Here is a 19,504-nt window from a genome sequence, read left to right on the forward strand (position 1 = left end):
CAGCATTCTCATAAACTAAAAAATATATACATGAACGCATTTCTTTTTGTGTAAGGAATAATCTAAATTAGTGGTCGGATTTTTTCAATAGTATAGCCTAAACAGTTTCAGATTATTAAATGCAGCATAGCACTTGTTCTATTACAATTTGACAAAAGTAGCCTCATTTTCTACAGGGTAGGTAGGCTACACTACATTGTGGCAGGAGTCCCTTCTAAACTTAACGCCTAGTCTATTTAACTTGAAAATAAAACTACAAGAGTAGGCTATTTAACAATCAAAGAACGATGAGAGTAGATTACGCCCGTTATTTTCATTTATTAGGGCTCGAGTTCTCCCCCTAGTGGCCGTTTACGTGACGCACATACTGTTCAGTATAATTATAAAGACTCTGAAAATGATGAGCAGTACGCCATGCTTGTTTAAAAACATAAATCTCATTATTTCATTTATTTTGTCATATGAAAAAGCATTCAATGCTTCATTCGCCCAACAAGAGCTTGACAGCACATGGATAAAAAGCAACCAAACCAGCAGGGAATAACTAAAAGACACAAATATATCACTGAGACTGTAACATTTTTAAAACATATATTTAACATTAACAATGATTAAAATTATTTAGCATTTTAGTGTTTAGTAAAATACAGCTCTTTGTAATTGCATAAGAAATAGAGTGGCAGCGGATTAAAAACTACAAAAGTGCATTTAAATTCATAATAAGGCTTAGCAGTAGCAGCAATACACCTTCTCTGCTTTTTCAAGCTGTAAGACAGGTAGCTCCTCACACAGACACACTCCCACCAGTCAGCATCCTGCTCCTCAGATCCCTGAATGTGGGACCCACACCTGGAGACACATTTAGTAAATTAAATAAATTTGGCCTTTATATCAATCAATTCAATTTTTTTTATTAAATTGCAGACCAAATTAAATGACAAGTCTGCCAAAACAGAAAATAGAAAATAAAATGCCAGATCACTCAGACCACCATGTGCCATTGGATTGTCTGCAAACATATCTGTACACATTTTTTTAATCTGTCAAATATGAATGAATTATGCAACTTTTCTCACCAGCCGACACAAACATGGTTTTACTTGTAGATAAATGAACATTTGAAAATCAGTGTTGCATGGGTGACTGTACATGAAAGACATGAAGTTAATGTTTCCCACCTGGAGGTCTGCCAGGTGTGCTGTAAGCAAGTAAGTCAGGGAGGACACTCCCAGGACGGCATAGCCAGGTTGGGCTGCTGAACCATGGAGTGGTCTTGCCGAGGGGGGTGGATGACCGAGGGGGTTTCGGGGAAGAGCTGTGAGGCCAGCTAAAAGCCAAGATGGGTTGACATTCAGGATGCATTAGGGGCACATACGACAATGCATCCACTGAAACAACACATCTAAATACCAAATACGCAGGCATAAAGGTCATATATTATTAAAATTCCTTTATTTTCAATGCTTTTACACATGTATTTGGGTATCTGGGATGGCTACCAATTAGGACGGAGTTATTTTCAAATATCTATTTGCATTTTTTGTAACAGGTAATGTGATTGTGATTTGATTGGCGATGATTAGCTTCTGTTCACTATGTCTCCGCTCACAACAAAAGAACAAAAGTGAGAAGGTTTGCTTTTTTATCCCACAAGCTCAGGGTCTGTTATGTTGAAGCAAAGCCATTGTGCATTATGCTCATATTTTTGTGAATCAACAGGCAGACAAACAGGGGACTCTGAACAGGGCTCTTCTGGGTTGCAAACAGTGTTGTGGTGCTTCCTCCTTTTGGTATTTTTGACACAGATGTTTTATTAAGAACTTAAGAAAATATTTAAAATTGTGGGAAAATATGCATCTTACATAATTCAAAGATGAGGAAACAATGAAGCTACAATTGCATCTTACCCACACAACCATAACTAGCGACCACAACACCATTACAACCATGACTGGGACTCTTAGTAGGGACTTCAGCAGATGAATGATGTCTGCACAGAATATTCTTAATAGTAAAAGCATCTACATCTAACATGACGAAATTGAATGAAAATGTGGTACCTTTGCCTTTGCTTGATTGGATAGGCTACAACAGTGCTTTTCCACTTTGTGATAGCGGGATATCGCTGAGGGTCAATGTTTATCCTTTCCAATGCTGAAAGGACTTCATTGTCCAGCCTGGTGGGTGAATTGCTGAAAACAATTGAGAATAAAAAAAATAAAATGACATTGAAGGCCACAAACATTATCATAAACACACATTGTCAACACTTACCCTTCGAAAAACAGGCTCTGGTCACTTGAAGCGTCCCAACCTGAACTCTGTATGGATTTGTAGGACGAGCAAGTGGATCCCGAATTGCGTCTATTTCTCCTGCCGTCATGATTAAAGGTGCCAAGGTCATCTACCTGAGAGCCTGTGTCCTCATCTGCTGTGAGGTACTCATCTGAGATGGACTGGTCCTCAACTGTGTCTGGACGTTCCTTCTTCTGCCACTTTCTCCAGAAGCCTGGGTCACTCAAATCAAGACCCTCCGTGTCAGATTTTGATTGGTCCAAACAAGCTATACTAGACTCGGATTGGTTCTGGCCCTCGATGCCTGAATCTGACTGGTTCAGGTCTCCAAATTCAGACAGCACAGCACCCCGTTTCTCCCCCTTGTTTTCTGAACTGGTGGCAGCGTCAAACTTCTCCATCAGATTACAGACCGGGGTTGGGGAAGCGGTCGCCAAACTTTTCTCCAGCATTGATGTCTGCTTTGTCCCATTCAAGTCCTCCCTCTTTTTTCTGGTGTTCACCTGAGGAAAGTGACCCTCAACATCCACACCATTCCCAGCGGACTTACAAATGGGTAGTGCATCAAAGCTCTCTGTTAGAACCGAGAGACACAAGAACACAAGAGAACAATAAATATTTCTGCACAGGTGCTAGTGAGAGTAAAACGTGGTTTTATATATAAAAAAAACCCCGACTCAGTGGCATCTGAAGCACAGCTTACTTGAGGACGGCACCATGCCAGCATACCCCCTGCTGCCGACGCCTTTCTTCTCCGACTCCCACAGAGTGGGCCTGCTGCTCCTCCAGTTCAGATAGGCCTCCAGCACACTCAGACCCTCCTCCACAGACAGATCCACAAAGCCGTCCAGGAAGTCCCAGTACTCGGCCCAAGGGTAACCAAGCTCATGGGCTAGCTCCCTGCAAAAAGAACAAATCCGCAGTGGTTTTTTTTTTTTTAAATCATGTTGCTTTAATGAATTATTTTAGTAGTATCCGTTTTATTTGTTAGGGACCATGTACAATTTTTAACATAAATGTTGCCATTTGATGTATTGCATTGCACCAGAGTTAGCCTTGAGCTAATTTACATCTGCAAAGTGGTGGACTTTATGCTCTTAAAGGACAGTGACAAATTGATTTGTTTCTTCTGAATTTACGTAATGTCTATCCATTATGAACATCATTTCTACACCAAGAAACAAGCTGGGCCAAGGGGAGCATTAGACCCGCTTCAATGCAGTTCAGTTAACAGGCTGTCCTGTCATCTGCCTCTTAGACTCATACTCTCGGTATGCCAGTGAGGTTTCTTGGTGTTTTATGGCCCCAACGTTGTCTTCAAGGCAGCGCATGGGTTAAGGTTAGGGTGAGGGTTAGGTTTACGTGCCTTTAAGTCAACGGTGGCAGCGCTGCCTGGAAGACGATGTTGGGGGCTTAAAACACTGAGTGCCAGTGAGTTCATACCTTCCAACCCGCTCCGCTCCACGTTCTGGATCCGATTTAAGAATGCCATGAAGGTATTTGGCCCGATCTCTGGGTGGAGTTTTCCATAATCTGTGGAACTCGTCCGCCTGTAGGGTTCAAAAGGACCGTTAAGGTTTCAAAAAAAATATATTTCTAGTTAATGATATTTCAATAGAGGACAGATATGAGACTCGGGTTACAGCGTCACAGGTTTGCAAATATTTACTGAATATTTAGATATTAACTGATTTCTGAACTGAGGCCTGACATTCAGGCAATTTCCTAGACTTTACATGGGTTCAAGTATGCCTGTTTATATTATGAAACACAATTAAAATGTTTCAAAAACTTTAAAACAAAATCTTAACAAGGGAGTAGCACCTTTGCAGAACTCAGAGGGCCAGCAAAAGCAGTGACCGTCATGGCAGGATCTCTGGGTGTCCCCGCGATCCCATGATGACCCAGTGAATTTCCACTCATCTGCCCTGTAGTAGGGGACCACGGCCCACCAATCACAGGCTGCAGAGTGTTGTCCGTTGCCCTCAGTAAAGGGACATAGAAGCGATCTGGGTTTGAAGGAGAGTAGAGGGTCAGTCAGTCACTTATGTAACCACTGCAGCACTGCACAACATGTTTGCACCAGCAGAGCTGTCACTCACCCTCCAAGTACTCTGCGATCCTCCGTTTCATTTCTTTGGTTTTGTTTTTCCTGTCACAAATCACCTGTAAAGCCCAAATAGTTAGCAACACTGCGAGTCTGGAGTATGGAGAGGTGATGCCGTACTAATGAGCCAAATGAGAGAGAAAAGCATGTTTAGTCACACGTACACCGGCAGGTTTCTGGTTGTATTTGTTCCTGTGCTGTTTGTCCGTGGCAGGGTGTGAGCAGAGCACGTTCACCACCTCTGGGCATCCAAACTTGCATGCGAAATGAAGAGGGGTCTCATTGTTCTGTAGAGGGAGTCACATACAATTACATAACGCTGTCAGACCAGGATATTAAATCATAAAAGCTGAACAGCTTTAAATTTGCAAAGTAACAATCAAATGAATAAATATTCTGACACTATTTATCAGGGGACAAGAGGTGCTAGTTGAACTTAAACCAACACAAATATGTTAGGCAGGCCTTTATCTACCGCAAATATATTATATATATAACACAAGTATACAATCTGTATTCATTGTATATTATCTCTGTCCTACAGAGTCCTATGTGCTTTTGAAAATGATCAAATAAACTCGATCAATCAATCAGTCAATCCTCTCACTGTTTTATCAGGCATGTTGAGGTACAGGTCCACTATGTAATCCATGCGCTGCCACAGCATAGCCTCCTGGTCATCAGGGTACATCAGACGCAGAAAATCTGGGTTCTCGAGCGTCTCCAGAACCAGCTGGACCATCCGAGGTCGGTTCTCTTTCGCAGCCACATGCAGAACATTATACCTGCAGCCCTCCTAGAAAACACCACACATACTATGTTATTGTATGAACCCTTATATTCAAATCAAATGCAAACAACTCCACTGATAGTAGTATACCTGCTTTAGGCATATGAGGAGTACCCTACTTCTACAGCTTCATATCTACCGGTACTCTTTACTATTTATCGATCACATTTACCATTTATCTAAGTATCTAAGTTGTCTGACAGTATACGGAAGGCATACCTTTCATCAGTACTGGCCCTTCTAGGACACTGAAACAATATGCATAGCACTGCTACCACTATAATATTTGGAGAAGGACCTCACCTGCACGATAGTAGGGTTATCGGCGGAACCAATAAGGTAGCGTGGGTTTCCCCAGACCAGCTCATGGAAAGCCTCTTCATCTCCATTCTCCACTGCTTTACGAAGCTTTGCGGTCAGGTCTTGCGTGCGTGGACTCTTAAATTCATTTGCCTTCTCTACATTCAGAGCTGCAAGAGTGAATATGTCAAATTTTATCCGTTACACTGTTCAAACAGCAGGGGGTGAGATAAAACAGCTAAATGAATAATCAATCAATAATGAAATCATATATGTTATTAGATGACAGGCTGCATGATTTCTTCTGAAAAGTATTGGGAACCTTGGATATTAACTCTAAAAAACAATGCTTTCTTCTCAGGTTTTATTGTGTATATCGTTCTTCATCATAATAAAATGGTCATTTGGACATACCGCTGTGGTTGACACTGCCTGGTGTCACCTGTGATTTCATTTCCGGAGACTTTATTGGTGATGGACCCTCACTGCTGGCCTTGGCAAACTTTTCTGCATCTTCCCGGCAGGAGAAAACTTTAAACCTGGCACCTTTCATCCTCACAACAGCATCCAAAGCTTTCTTCTTGTCCGTGTAGACATGAATGGCATCTGAGAGAAACAACACATTAGTCAGAGCTACATTGCAATGGAGTCCAATAAAAAACGGCTGTTGACTGACAAACAGAGAGGGAATCACAGACTTGCTAAATAAGGTACCAATAAGGTACAACACAGATGAAACATAACTAATTAAAATGAAATATCAAATACGAGATGAAAGCAAGTAAGCAGAACAGACTCCTCGTTTCTGGGCGAGAGATCAAAGGGGCTAGTGGTCAATTCGGCCCTTTAATTATAATCCATAATCTGATTTCCCTTTGCTCTCTGGTGTAGGGCATAGAGCATAAGGCCGCAAGGTGATGCTATTGGTAATTGGTTCAGTGCAAGCAGCTCTGCAGAAAGTGTACAATAAAGTGTACACTAATGCACACAGCTCTGCATAAGTTTAAATTCTGCATTATAGATGATGAAAAACAGTATCTAAGTTGTTCATCATTCCACATCATAAACGATCCAAATAAGTCATTATAAACATAGCTGGTTCATTCCGTGTCAGATCAGACAGAATCCAGGGAAGTGGTTGATGCACCATCTTAAATTCTGCTAAAGGTTTGTCTATATTGATATAATGTTTAGGTCCCAAAACTAACACTTGTAAAATATTTATATTGAGGCTAACATAATATATTGAGGGTAATATAAAGCAATTTCTTGTACCTACATGATGGCATCAATAATCATATTGTCTGCAAATTCAATACTTTATTAATGTTGCCCAGCAAAAACCAAATCTGAGTTTGAAACAGAATGACTCAGGTATAACATTCAATATTTTAAAAGGTAGTGTATTGTATGTAAGGTATCCGTTTACGGTTAACAGATAAACACCTGGCAGCTCACCTTCTCTTCCTGGTGAGTCAGAAGGTGGACACACTCCATAGTAATGAGCGGGGGAGTCCACAGGAGATGAACGGCCATCCTTCACCCCCGTCTTCCCTCCCAGTGGACTGTCTAATCCAGGGGAGGAGGTTCTCTGTTCCTGCTCGTCAGTCAGTGACTCGCTGCCCTTAACTTCAGGTGAATTACAATGGACCACATTCGCTACATTACTGCTGCAGTCGTTGGCCTTGCCAGGGCTGTCGGTCTCAGTCTCGCCACCCTGGCTCTCCAGGAGCGTGCGTGCCAGCTTCCTCTCAAAGATGGCCCGCGTGGTGCCCGTGATCGGCCCACATTTCAGGCCAGCGCCTACAATCTCCTCTCGCAGCTGTTCAGGAGTCAGAGCTTTCAACCTGCTTAACACTTCCTCCATGATGTTGCAGTTTCACAGCTGTGGTTGTAACCTGGAACTGGACCAGTAATGCAAGTTAGAGGTCAATGTCAAGACCAGAGCATTGAGCAATTGATTTCTTCAGCTTGCAAGTATAGGCCTAATATAAATTCAGCGGTTGTATGCAAATATAAACTATTAAAACATTAATGTCCATTAAAGAAATCATGAATTTGTGGTCATCACGCATCAAGCACTCTGTAGTGTTACTACATACTGAACTAATAATACTGTTCCCCGTTCCACGAATTTGTAGTAGTTATTTCAAATGCGTTTAACCTGCATTGAGGGTACAGACTGACGCAACAGTGAAAGAAGCAGCGTGCTTTAGCTACACAGGCTGTCACATCAGTAGCCAACAGTCAGCATCCTTGAGTCAAAAGACCTTTTCGAGCATCCATTCAATAGAATACTGAACAAAACTAAATCAAGTATTCTAATAGCAACTAGGGTGGCTCGGCTAACGCCAACAATTTCCAAATATCTACAATAGTTCACGAAGGCTTGGACAACAGCTGGCCCTGCTGCTCCTGCCAGTTTCATTGTTTACATATCAAGGCGCATGCTCAGCCGTCTCCACAGCTGTGCGTCATCGTCCATGGTCACAATGTAGCACTGCTCATAGCGCGTGCCATGAGGCTAACTTCAACAGTCACCATCAAAGATCTTAGAGCAGAGCTCTTTAGGCCTAATCTTTGGCAACCATATCCCTCAATATGGGCTTGAGTTCGTCTGAAAGAGCTTATAGCGTAGATTTATGTTAGCCGACACATTAGGTGAACTGTGTCCGACGGTTTGGATGACAGTTACCTTTCCTTCTCAAGAACTGTTTGTAGCCATTCTATTGTAGGCTATCGCTAACTCTTTACTTTTCAATTTTAAGCGAATACTTGTATAAGTTGGGAAACTTTAGAGGATCAACTTACCTTAGATTCCCTCAAGTGACTTGAAACTGGGAGTGTTACACCATGCCCCACCCTGAAGTGTTGACCAAGCACTGTCTTTAGAACTGCTTCTTGCCAACCTAGCGGTGATAAAAACGTGAAGACGCACAGAATCTTGATATGTCAGGTTACGTCCACAAACCATGAACATTTGAATTTTCAAAGACATGGCACTCCTTCTGAGACGTGACTGCGCTGAACTCTTATTTAGAACTGATGGTGTGAGTCTGCGCACATTGTGTTTGGAGCCTGCACGTTGGATTTGGGATGAAGCCGCTACCCACTTGATTTTTTTTTTTCTTTGCTTGCAAATTCAATGTGACATTGTTGTAGCCTGAATCATTTCTGCCGTGGTACCTATGCTGCTCAACATATGTCTTTTCGAGTTGTCAATCCTACCATTTCTTTAACTAAAACATTATATCATAAAGGTCAACATTGGAAGTTACAAAGTTGTGTTTAGTTACCAGACGCATGAGCAAATTCCACAGAAGTGACGACTCCTGTACGTACGCAACTTCTACAGCAGATGGCGGTAATATACCTCCACATTTATGACGTCTGGCGTAGGCTATCAAAAAAGGGCTCTACAAAAGTTTAAGATGATCCATATTACGCACAGAACAACTAACACCAGGTGTAACCACACGTAAGTTGCATATTTAACAGAAATATAAACATGATTGGTTTCAAGTAGCCTACCTTAGTTGCCATTACATCAGGAGCCTTGAAATCTGACTGATTAAATAAAGAAGTCATACATTATGATGCTTTAAGACCAGTATATAATTATTATTATTATAACCGTTATTTAACCAGGTTAGTCTCATTGAGATATAAAATCTCTTTTTCAAGAGAGACCTGGCCAAGATAGCAGAACAAATAGTTACACATCACAATCACAAAACAAACACAAGAGGCAAGACAACTCAAGTGCATTCCAGATTAAATAAAAGTACCATTAATTAAATTAATTAATATAATGTGGTAGACCTATCGAAATATAAATGCTATAAAGGCTAAGACATTTTAATATAGGCTACTTGTTTTGTTGTTGTTAGCCTATTATTGCTCTTTACACAGTAAGTAAACAAGGCTATGTGATGGAAGAATGCTTTGTTAACGGATGCCGTCATCAAATGAAAGCTATTTGTTATATAATAGGAGGTTGGACGAAAAATTGGTCCTTTATAAAACACCACTCTTTTGTTATGTGCATTGCTATCATACCAGGGATTTCAAACCTGCTCAATGAAGAGACATCCACAAGGGTGCTGGGAGGAGAGCAGTGGATGGGCACAATGAAGCTAGATAAAGGAAGGAGACAAATCAATGATCAGACATTTTTAAGGTAAACACTGTTTTATGGGTCCCAAGGAAGTCCTGTCAGAGGACGCAAGATTTTTAGCCTTGCCGTCTCCTGTTGGCTCCAGCCACAGCCACATGCTGTGGTGGACAAAGGAAAAGACTGAGGAGTATTCTCTGCCGTCTGCCCTGGATAGCATTTCACATAGGGTTGACAGATCAATCAGGACTTTATGAGAAAGAGACCGGAATTAAATATTAGGCCTACTGTAGTTAAATGTAACCCCACACCTAATTTCAGCCCTTATTGTAGCACCTTAAATGTAAGACATCTTATATACCATATATCTAAGATAAACAGTGTTTACAAATTACAATTTACAAAAGCAGCTAAAAGTTAGTAGGCCTACAATTATAGTTTGTGAAAAGTCTAAGCCTAATTGACATTGTTTCCATTGTTTGTAAACCACCAACGTAGCCTAATTAAAACAGGCACAAAATCAGCACATTTTAAACGTAATAATCCTGCCAATGTAATCATTTCCCACCAACGTAAAACTATTGCTTACTGCCAACGTAATAACCCAATTTCCCACCAACGTTTGCAGGAAGTTATTACGTTGGTGGGAAGGTTAAAAAATAATTACATTAACTTCCCAATGTAATAAATCACTGATTTAGTGATATTATATCTGTTTTATCAGTTGTAAGGGTATAGTTCTTAAAAAAATGTCACCATTTAAACCATCTCACGACCATAAAGCTTTGTACTTATCTTTGTACTTATCTATATTGGTGCCAAGCAAAATTTCACTTAAATAAATGCCATAATTGTAGTCTGTGGCAGCCCTTAGAACCGTGTAATATAGTTTTTTAGTATAGTTAAATGTAGTATATAGGGACAGGTCCCTGACACTTAATGCAAAGTTGCTTTGGCATCTATTGTGTTTGCCTTACACATAGTTTTAACACCTTTAGTGGGGGCCAGGAAGATTACTGCATAGGCAATAATTCTTTTTCTACCTTTTGTTATTTTCATCACCTTTTTACTGGGGGCCACACAGTTGTGAATGCACCCATAGTGTTTCCATCTTCTCTTACTGGAGGCCAAGCAATAAAGCTGCGCTGTTTCTCTAACTTATGTTTCACTAGTTCACATTCCTGAATTTACATAAAGACATAATAGCATGTTTGGCAAAGTCTCTCTAGGGCTCTGTCTGCTTGAGTGCATTATGACATCAAATGGAATATTTAGTTGGCAACATTCTTATACAACAAAAAAAGTTGGGACCAAAGATTCTAGAACAGGGCTCTGTTCTATAATCTTTGGTTGGGACGCTTTGTAAAATGTGAATAAAAAAGAATGCTATGATTTACAACTCATATCAACACTATATTTAATTGAGAATAGTTCAAAGACAACATATCATTTGTTGAAGGAGAGACATTTGACTATTTTATGGAAAATATTAGCACATTTTGGATTTGATGCCAGAAACACGTCTCAACAAATTTGGGACAAGGGCAACAAAAGGCTGGAAAAGTTGTGTAATGATAAAGACATCTTTTTAAAGAGATAGTTTGCACAACTGTGTTTTCGACACGCATGCTGCTTCTGTTTGGTTTTACATATGGACCGTGCAGAGCTGGGGCAATAGGCTACACTGTAGCCCTGTCAGCTAGGCTATTGCATAGTATTATGATCTGTAGGATAATTGGGTTGATTGTGTTGATTTTCATGTGATTGTGCTGCATGCAACATATTAGCCTACTGTGTTAGAAGTTATTGCTCCCTCTCCTTTAACATCATAGACTCTTGTTTTGGCTACATGTCCACAGCCACTGTTTCCAGCTGTAGGCTAGGCTGTAGCCTCATGACCACATCATTTTCACAAGTTTTTCTTTTTATGTTAGTCATTGTATATGTTCACATCCAACAACAAAATTAACTTAGACATTTAGGCTATGTCCACACGAAACCAAGGGGCATATTTTTTCTTACTGCTTTCACACCTTTAATAACACTGGTGAAAAAAAAGAAACTCACCAACACAAAGCCCTGTAGTGCATATGCCAGGCCAGTCGATGGCGCTGTGACGGTGCAGAGAGAAGAGAAGAGTAGAAACACTGTAGCTTTAGGCCTACTGCTTGGCCCCCAGTAAGAGAAGGCAGAAACACAATAGGTGCATTCACATCTGCTTGACCCTGAGTAAAAAGGTGATGAAAATAACTAAATGGAGAAAAACAATGATATCCTGTGGAGTAATCTGCTTGGCCCCCACTAAAGGTGTTGAACTATGTGTAAGGCAAAAGCACAATGGATGACAAATCAACTTTGCATGAAGAGATAATATACTACATTTAAAAAATATTTACTATTCGGTTCTAGGGCTGCCGCAGACTGCAATTATGACATTTATTTAAGTGAAATAATAACAAATATAAAAAATATCACAAGGGGTGTCCATGTAGCTTTGCCTGGCTCCTAGTAAAGGTGATGAGGTATAAGTAAAGGATGGGGGGGTACAAAGTATTATGGTCATGAGATGATTTAGATGGTGACAGTTATTGACAACTATACCCTTACAACTGATAAAACAGATATAATATCACTAAATCAGTGATTTATTACATTGGTGGGTAGTAAATGTAATAATCTTTTAACCTTTCCACCAACGTAATAACTTCCTGCAAACGTCGGTGGGAAATTGGGTTATTACGTTGGCAGTAGGCAACAGTTATTACCTTGGTGGGAAATTATTATGTTGGCAGGATAATTATGTTTAAAACGTGCTGATTTTGTGCCGATTTTTTTTACGTTGGTGGTTTATTACATTGGTGGGAAGTTATTACGTTGGTGGGTGCTACAACCCTGCCTGCTGCACAACACAACAACCTTAACCCTAAGAGTATAATCTGTCGGCCCTTTGCTTAGTCCACTGTAGCCAACCAACCCCATATGTCTGTTTAAATGAGGGCACGAAAGGTGGGGGTGTAGGATAGTGGGACATTAGAGGAACATCCATTTCCACCTCATTTGCCCCGCCTGTGCCAAGCCCAGATGGTTGTACGTACTGCTGTGGCAGTGGGCTTAGGGAGCCTGCTCATCAATCAGCATTTAGAACCCTGGGCGTGTGTCAAAAGGGCAAGAAGATCAGCCCAGCGCTGCCAGACTATATCTCATCTTAGTTTTCTGCGGGATTATGGTCTGGAAGCTCTTTATAGGAAAGAACTTGGCCCAGCTAATTTACTGGTGAGACAATCAGCAAGCCAAGGGGTGTGGCTGAGGTGACGACAAAGAGTGTCCCAAATGAATATTGAATAATGAAATTCAGATAAGTCAGGGTGACTGTAATCAAAGAGGATGCAAAGAAGAAAGATTAATAGTGTTGTCTAGCTGGTCAATATGGCATAGATTTGCTGTATGATTGAAACTGATTTCCCATTCATCACTTGTTTCCACTCTGAATCAATTATTAATGCAAATGTTTTTTTTTTCAATCTAGTCAAAGTTATAAGGAACTCATACTCCAAGATTAATGTTGCATATCACTCTTGACATGTTGTGTGATTCACATACCAGTGCTAGGTGCAATATGGAGCAGTGGCAGGACGACGATGCCGTGGGTGAGTGTTGGGCGTATTGGGGTGGTTGACTGCTGCTGCTCATTCCCTCTGACCTCCTCCAGGCCGTCTGTCGGCGGCGGCGCAGGTCCGGCGGGGATGATGGAAGACGCCACCTGCTCGGAGCTCGGCCCTCTGCCCGCTGCCCAGTTTTATTTCCTCCGGCGGCAGATTTACGAGACAGATGAGGAGCGGCGAGAGGGCTTGCTGGCCAAGCGAGCATGTCGCCTGGCCTCACCCTGCACTTTTTTTTTGCCGGCGCGGCCAGGCGAAGAACATAATTTACGCCGGGCACACAGCACTGGCATATTTCTCCGCCTGTCTGGCTGATGGAGATTTAGAAAAGCTGTCAGTCGGAGATGTTTATGCAGTAATTGCGCAGAAGAGCTTTTTGGAGTCTGTAACACAGCAGAAAAAAATGTTTTTCGTTTTTATAGACCGATTTCTTGAAGTGGAACCAGTAGGGTTCTACAGTGCTGTAGAATATGGCAAACGCATGTCTACCATTCATCCATGCAAAGGAAGCCCTACAATCCACTGCTGGCTTTGGGCCCAAACTATAGGCATAAAATATGAGGGGATGGGGGGGTTGTAACCCTCAATAATATAAACCGGCCAATGCAATCCCTCCCAATAATCATATCATCATGATGAATGAAACTGAAGTAAGTAGGGGGCTCAACCCCCCCCAATGTTCAACTGAAAGTTACGCCCCTGGGAGGGGGGAGTGCTCCTGAGTAATGGCGGTTTTGCATGGTTCAGTATGGCCTCTAGATAGCCTTGGACTCATGTGAAAGGATGTGGGCCAACACAGAACTGATACTAAAACACAATTAGTAAGACTGCAGATTATGACATTATTAATTTTGCGGGATGTTAAATCTTCTATGAAATAGGATTACTAACAGTGGCCTTAGCTTTGTACACTTGCAAGTCTTTGGTGGGATGAATGCAATACTGTTAACAACCACTCCGCCAAAAAGCTTCACTTGAAACATTGTTTTTGTTCAGTTGAACATTCTTTTTACCTTTTTGGAACCATTTTAGCTATCTGTTTTTCATTAGACCACTAATTCACTTGCACATTAGTTCAGTTTAAATCAATGTCATTTTAGGATATTCAATAAATAAAAAAAAACAAAAAATAATTAAGCACAAAATAGCAGATGTGATTAATAGCGAACCAGATGCACGGCACGCCCACACAATCTGAGTCATCTGGAACTGGTCATGTAGTGGGACATTGAGGTTAATGCAGGGTTAATCACTCTGTTCCATTTTTTTAAATCAGAGAATCACAAAAGAATAACCAATCACATTTTGAAAACAACAGGCATTTCAACATCAGGCCACAACACAGATGTGGGCCTATGCATATTTATGACCAAATGTATTTTATATTTTATTGCAAAGGGACAATGAGCGAGCGCGTTAATGCCCTGGCACAACATCAAATGCTTCAAAATAATAGGATTATTTCTAGTCAAATAAGGGGAAATGTATGTAACAAGGCATTACAAAATCTATTTGAAACTGCAATTTTGATCTAAATTAAACATTGTGAAATGTCTTCAGATAAGTAAATTGTTATGAGTTTGAGTTTGAGTTTCTCTCCCTTGAAAATTCATGTTAATTGCTATATCAAAGACATTCTTCGTAGGAAAGTCATTATTTTCTAATGAAACATCAAACAGGGAAGAAAACAGCAGAAACGAAATGGATTTGGAAGCGTGAAAAGCACACTTGTGTTATTTTCAGAAGAGCTTCATAAATGGAGGGATTTTATTATGATTATAAAGAGCGCATCGCTCTTGTTTAATTAGAGCCAGATAAAACATAAAAATTATTCAGCAATGCTAATCCAAGGGGTTTCTCTCATCTACATTACAGTATAATTTCGGGCTTTGTGAATATTTTACCATCACATTTAATTATCTTTGGCACGTAATATCCTCTCTCCACGGATTCAGCCTCTTAAGCTTTCTCCTCCCTTTAAGTTGGCACCCGAAAGTTCACTCTTCCCCCTGCACTCACTCAGAGTTCATCATCTCTCCTGCCTCAAGGTCAGACGAAAACAATGAGAGGTGAAGCATACAAAAGCAGATAGCAAGCTACATTAAAATCATTGTTCTAACATCAACTGCAGATTTGTTTCGTTGCAGCAGACTGTAAAGGAAAGATGCGTAATAAAGACATAAACTCCCTTCTGTGCTGCTTCATCTGCTATTACTACCTCCACATGCATGACTCTTAAATCAGAGTCAGAGGGGGGGGGGGGGGGGGGGGGGGGGGTTTGGGGGTAACAGTATGATTCACGATCTATCCAATCAGCTTACTGCATTATTTATAGAAACCATATCCACTGAACAACAGCACCAGTAAGACGAGAAATGATTGCAAATTAAAGCACAATATACATATTTCATATACAGCACAACATGCAAGCTGTACCATGCAATTTCCCAGTGAGATTATTAACGGTAAAATTTCATTTCTGTTCTGCTTCAAACATGAAGCAGCGGTAGCAGCTGCTCTTTGCATTATTTACACCATTTGCTAATGGAGGCTTTGATTCAATTAATGGCAGAAGAAAGACATGTGCCTTCAAATTTAGGCTGGTCATAAAATAAATCTTTATGGAATTCATTTTCAAAACATCGATGTACATGTACCCCAATGTTCCGCTCTGTAGGTTTGTCAAAAATCTCAGTGACAACTTGTTTAAAGAGTTTGTTACTCATTCTAAATTGCAGGGCAGCGAAAGTATACGAGCTGTAATTATACAAACTACACCACAGAGTTCTGAATTACATTAAGTGACCTTTTTTGTCCTGAAGTTAAAATAATGTAATAGAACATTTCCAGATAACTGAACCAAAAACCCATTATGAAGTCACTATTATTCATCCCTGAAGTTTTAAAAGTAAATCATCCCTTGTGCTGCCAGCTATCAGATACAGAACAGACCTCCATCTGATCCTGCACCTCTATTGCGAGTGTAAAAAGACCCAGTGTTTACACAAAGCTTGGTCGTCAGGAAGCCAGGTCACCCAGGCAGGAAGTGGAGGAGAGGTATTTGACTGCAGGGCACTGTGATGAGCGCAGCTGTTCCCGCTGCCATCGTGTGGCTCTCCAGCATGGAAAAGAGCAACTCTGTTACGGTCAAGCGCAGTCTGGCATCACCTGCAGGGAGCGGAGGAGTGGCGGAGAGAGGAGAACGAGACAGGGAGAGAGAGAGAGGAGAGATATAAAGACAGAGAGAGACAGAGAGAGAGATAAAGAGAGAGAGAGAGAGAGCTATGAGAGTGGGACAGCTGTGTTTTCCCCCTGGGTCGCTCTCTGATGCATGCATCTCCAGAGGGACTCTCCCCGCACAGCTGTGTGGCTGTTACTTCTCAGGCTGGCAGGGGGTCAGCTTGCCACTCATGCGGTCATTTTGTGAGGCCAATAAATAGCCTCCATGGTAACATTACATGTTTATGTATAAGATGCACATGGTGATGTAAATGCAGATACATGATGATATGCATAATAATGCATAAGGGAAGTATGAGAGAGGATTTATATGCTGACATATATGGTGAAGCGACGTAATAGTAATTGATATGCGTATAGTAATTGATATGCATTACAATACCTTTGATCCTACAGATAGGTGAAACCAACCCTCACAGTCGTATAAATCAATGTGAAGGAAGTCAGGTCTTTCATAGAGAGTTAAGATGTTCTGCTTGCTTACTCTGAAACTATTTTTTAACTTGATTCCCAACTTGCGTCTCTCTTTTCCTTATCTGCAGTCGTCTGCAGTCGTTTAGTCCAGTCAGAGCCAGATCCTTGGGAAGTGATGTGGTGAGTTACACACAACAGGTACAACTGCAGGGGCTAGTCCCCCCCCCCCCCCCCCCCCCCCCCCCCTCTGTCTCTGTGTCTCCCCCGTGCCCCCGCTGTGATCGCCTTGTGTTCACTGTGCCATTAGAGGGCCATCACCCATGCCGCTCAATCCACATCAGGCAGCAATCACGGGTTGCCATGGAGACAGTTTGAAAGAAACTTGTGTTTGCCTTTTGAGACCTTGTTTTGTTGTTGTTGATTAAATGCAATTTATGATGGAGATGCTGTCAAAGATGAGGCTGACTTTGGCAGACAGCAAAGTGTTTGATCTCGGCTTTTTCTTTGGAAAAACAAATGATAGGTGTCTAGAAGGGATGTCATGATTAATTGAGGGACTGTCTGACAAGGAAACAAAAGAATACAATATTACTCTTGATATTAAAGCTATGATACAAACCATTTTTGGGTCATTCTGAAAATGTGTATTTTCAAAATGTCTACTCTTGTTGTTTGCACATGGTAATTATTCACGAATAATCATTCTCAACACCATGACCTATCTCCGTTTCCTGAAATATTAGTATGCCCACACAGCTGTTGTTTCGTTACGCATGTGAGTAGGCTACTGAGAGATCATTCAAGTTCTGTTCTTTGTGGTGTGGCCTTTCAGCTCAGCTCAATGTGGGAGGCTGCTTCTCAACAGGTAAACAGAGACGGAGCAGTTTGTGTCAAGCTTTTCACACAAGAGCTGCAATACAATGATTTATTTATCCGTTTTGTGGTATGTGGATACATATTTTTCAGGCTTACACACAGTGTTTTCAATGGCCTATATAATATAATAAGGCACACTCCACATATTACTGTCCATACACACATCAGAAGAAGTTGATCAACTTAACACCACATATGTGTGGATGAATCAGTGCATATGGTACCTTGCGTTGATACAAGTTAACTCAATATCAACTCATTAAAATGTACCAAGTTGATTATATATATATATATATATATATATATATATATATATATATATATATATATTTACTTTTTTTACATTTAACATTAACATAATTAATATTATTATAACATAATTATATAATTAGTATTAATATTACTGATAAGTGTGTGCTGGTTGTTTTCTGTACTTGCTAATGGCTATTTGGTTTAAGTGATCAAAGTCTCTGTGGTGTGTGCATCGTCTTGTTCAATGCAGTGATTTATTGTATTTGACTGAGCTTATTTGGAATTCCTGATGAGAGGAGTTGCACCGTTCAATCGATTCCACTGCACTATGTAAGATGAATCAGGAGTAGAAAAGGATTTGAGAGAACACACATGCCTGAGTCTAACTCTAGATCCGAGCTCCCAGTGATTGACATTTTCAAACATTTCCCGAAACAAATCCAGCCGCTTGAAAGCACCTCCAAGTCCAATCATGAAAAGTGCTCCGTTTGTAGAGAACTCTGTTTGAGGAGCGAGCGGATGTTTAAGATAAGAGGTGCTGTCAGGCTGCAAGCACCTCGGGTATTATCCGTTCCTGTGCCTCTTTCATGCCGGATCGTAGTGACAGTGACATAAGCAGGGAAGTTCTTCACACAACAGTCAGACACAGGCACAAGCACGCGCGCACACACACACACACACACACACATGCATGTACTCTAGCACACAAGCACAAAGGGACTCAAATCAGCTCAAAACACAGCCTCCTTACTGTTTTGAGATTGTGCGGACAGCTTCAGTATGACTGAATGAGGCTTTCATGCCATGTGGGTTAAAGTGCAAATGCAAATCTTGATAAGGAGAGACCTTGGGTGAACTCTGTCAAACAGTGTATTACATTACAAAACGAAATTGCCAGAATGTAATAAAACACGATTATACAAAGCACTTAAAAAGGCTGAATAAGAACACAGACTGGAAAATTCAATTAGTACAGTTTCAGTGTTGATAAGTCCTCAGTTTTTTTTGTATGAACGTGTCTCAAATCTATTTTTTTCTGCTGGTGGAAGATAAGCATTTGTGTAAATCTGCTAAATTATTTGAAGGACCACTCATGGTCACGCACCCCAAATGTTGAAGGTAACAAGAAGAAAGGAGAGTGAAGAAAGGATTCTGTCTCTTTTCCTAGCTCACCATGATCAGGGGCTTTGAGAATTGTGGCATTTGTTTCACAGGAGAAAATCCTATTTGACCAAATAGCTTGACACATCTGTGGACAATCTGTGATCAGTCCGATCGTATGCCAAAGGAAATACTTCACATCCCAGTCAAACGGATGGTAGGTCAAGCTGTCTTCACCATTGGCATGGCCTGATCAGTCCTCTGTAATCCTTCAAAATCTAAAATATTGTACAATTGAAAATTGTTTTTTGTTATTCATATTTGTAACTAAAATATAACAAAATAACTTTAATATC

General features: G+C 40.8%; 1 protein-coding gene and 1 long non-coding RNA gene across 6 annotated transcripts; one reads left to right on the plus strand and one right to left on the minus strand.

Annotated features, from left to right (window-relative positions):
* Positions 1-435: 435 nt before the first annotated feature.
* On the minus strand, positions 436-8,850 carry LOC121698829 (ankyrin repeat and LEM domain-containing protein 2). 5 transcript variants are annotated; one of them, XM_042081267.1, is made up of 15 exons: positions 8,789-8,850; positions 8,304-8,401; positions 6,951-7,396; positions 5,907-6,098; positions 5,496-5,662; positions 5,010-5,198; positions 4,567-4,689; positions 4,398-4,461; positions 4,120-4,304; positions 3,739-3,845; positions 2,999-3,195; positions 2,275-2,869; positions 2,061-2,192; positions 1,179-1,327; positions 436-849 (listed from the first exon to the last, which is right to left on the minus strand). In XM_042081267.1, exons 3-15 carry the CDS (start codon positions 7,357-7,359, stop codon positions 785-787), a joined length of 2,574 nt encoding a protein of 857 aa, XP_041937201.1. In that variant the 5' UTR covers positions 7,360-7,396; positions 8,304-8,401; positions 8,789-8,850; the 3' UTR covers positions 436-784. The 5 variants fall into 5 exon arrangements, with proteins under 5 accessions (XP_041937201.1, XP_041937199.1, XP_041937203.1 ...); XM_042081265.1 differs by lacking the exon at positions 8,789-8,850 and having other exon boundaries at positions 8,304-8,546; XM_042081269.1 differs by lacking the exons at positions 8,304-8,401; positions 8,789-8,850 and adding an exon at positions 7,928-7,989.
* Positions 8,851-8,868: 18 nt separating this feature from the next.
* On the plus strand, positions 8,869-15,503 carry LOC121698830. Its single transcript, XR_006026873.1, has 3 exons — positions 8,869-8,970; positions 9,555-9,672; positions 13,210-15,503. It is a non-coding gene; the product is annotated as an uncharacterized LOC121698830 (long non-coding RNA).
* Positions 15,504-19,504: the final 4,001 nt, after the last annotated feature.

This window comes from Alosa sapidissima, chromosome 23, assembly GCF_018492685.1.
Source record: "Alosa sapidissima isolate fAloSap1 chromosome 23, fAloSap1.pri, whole genome shotgun sequence".
Classification (NCBI taxonomy): Eukaryota; Metazoa; Chordata; class Actinopteri; order Clupeiformes; family Clupeidae; genus Alosa; species Alosa sapidissima.

Excerpts from the sequence above, each read along its gene's own strand:
- LOC121698829 (XM_042081267.1), bottom strand. The coding sequence starts at position 7,359 with ATGGAGGAAGTGTTAAGCAGGTTGAAAGCTCTGACTCCTGAACAGCTG. Across the intron at positions 4,462-4,566 it reads ACAACCAGAAACCTGCCGGT|GTGATTTGTGACAGGAAAAA; the intron begins GTACGTGTGACT and ends TGGGCTTTACAG. Across the intron at positions 2,870-2,998 it reads TGGCATGGTGCCGTCCTCAA|AGAGCTTTGATGCACTACCC; the intron begins GTAAGCTGTGCT and ends CGGTTCTAACAG.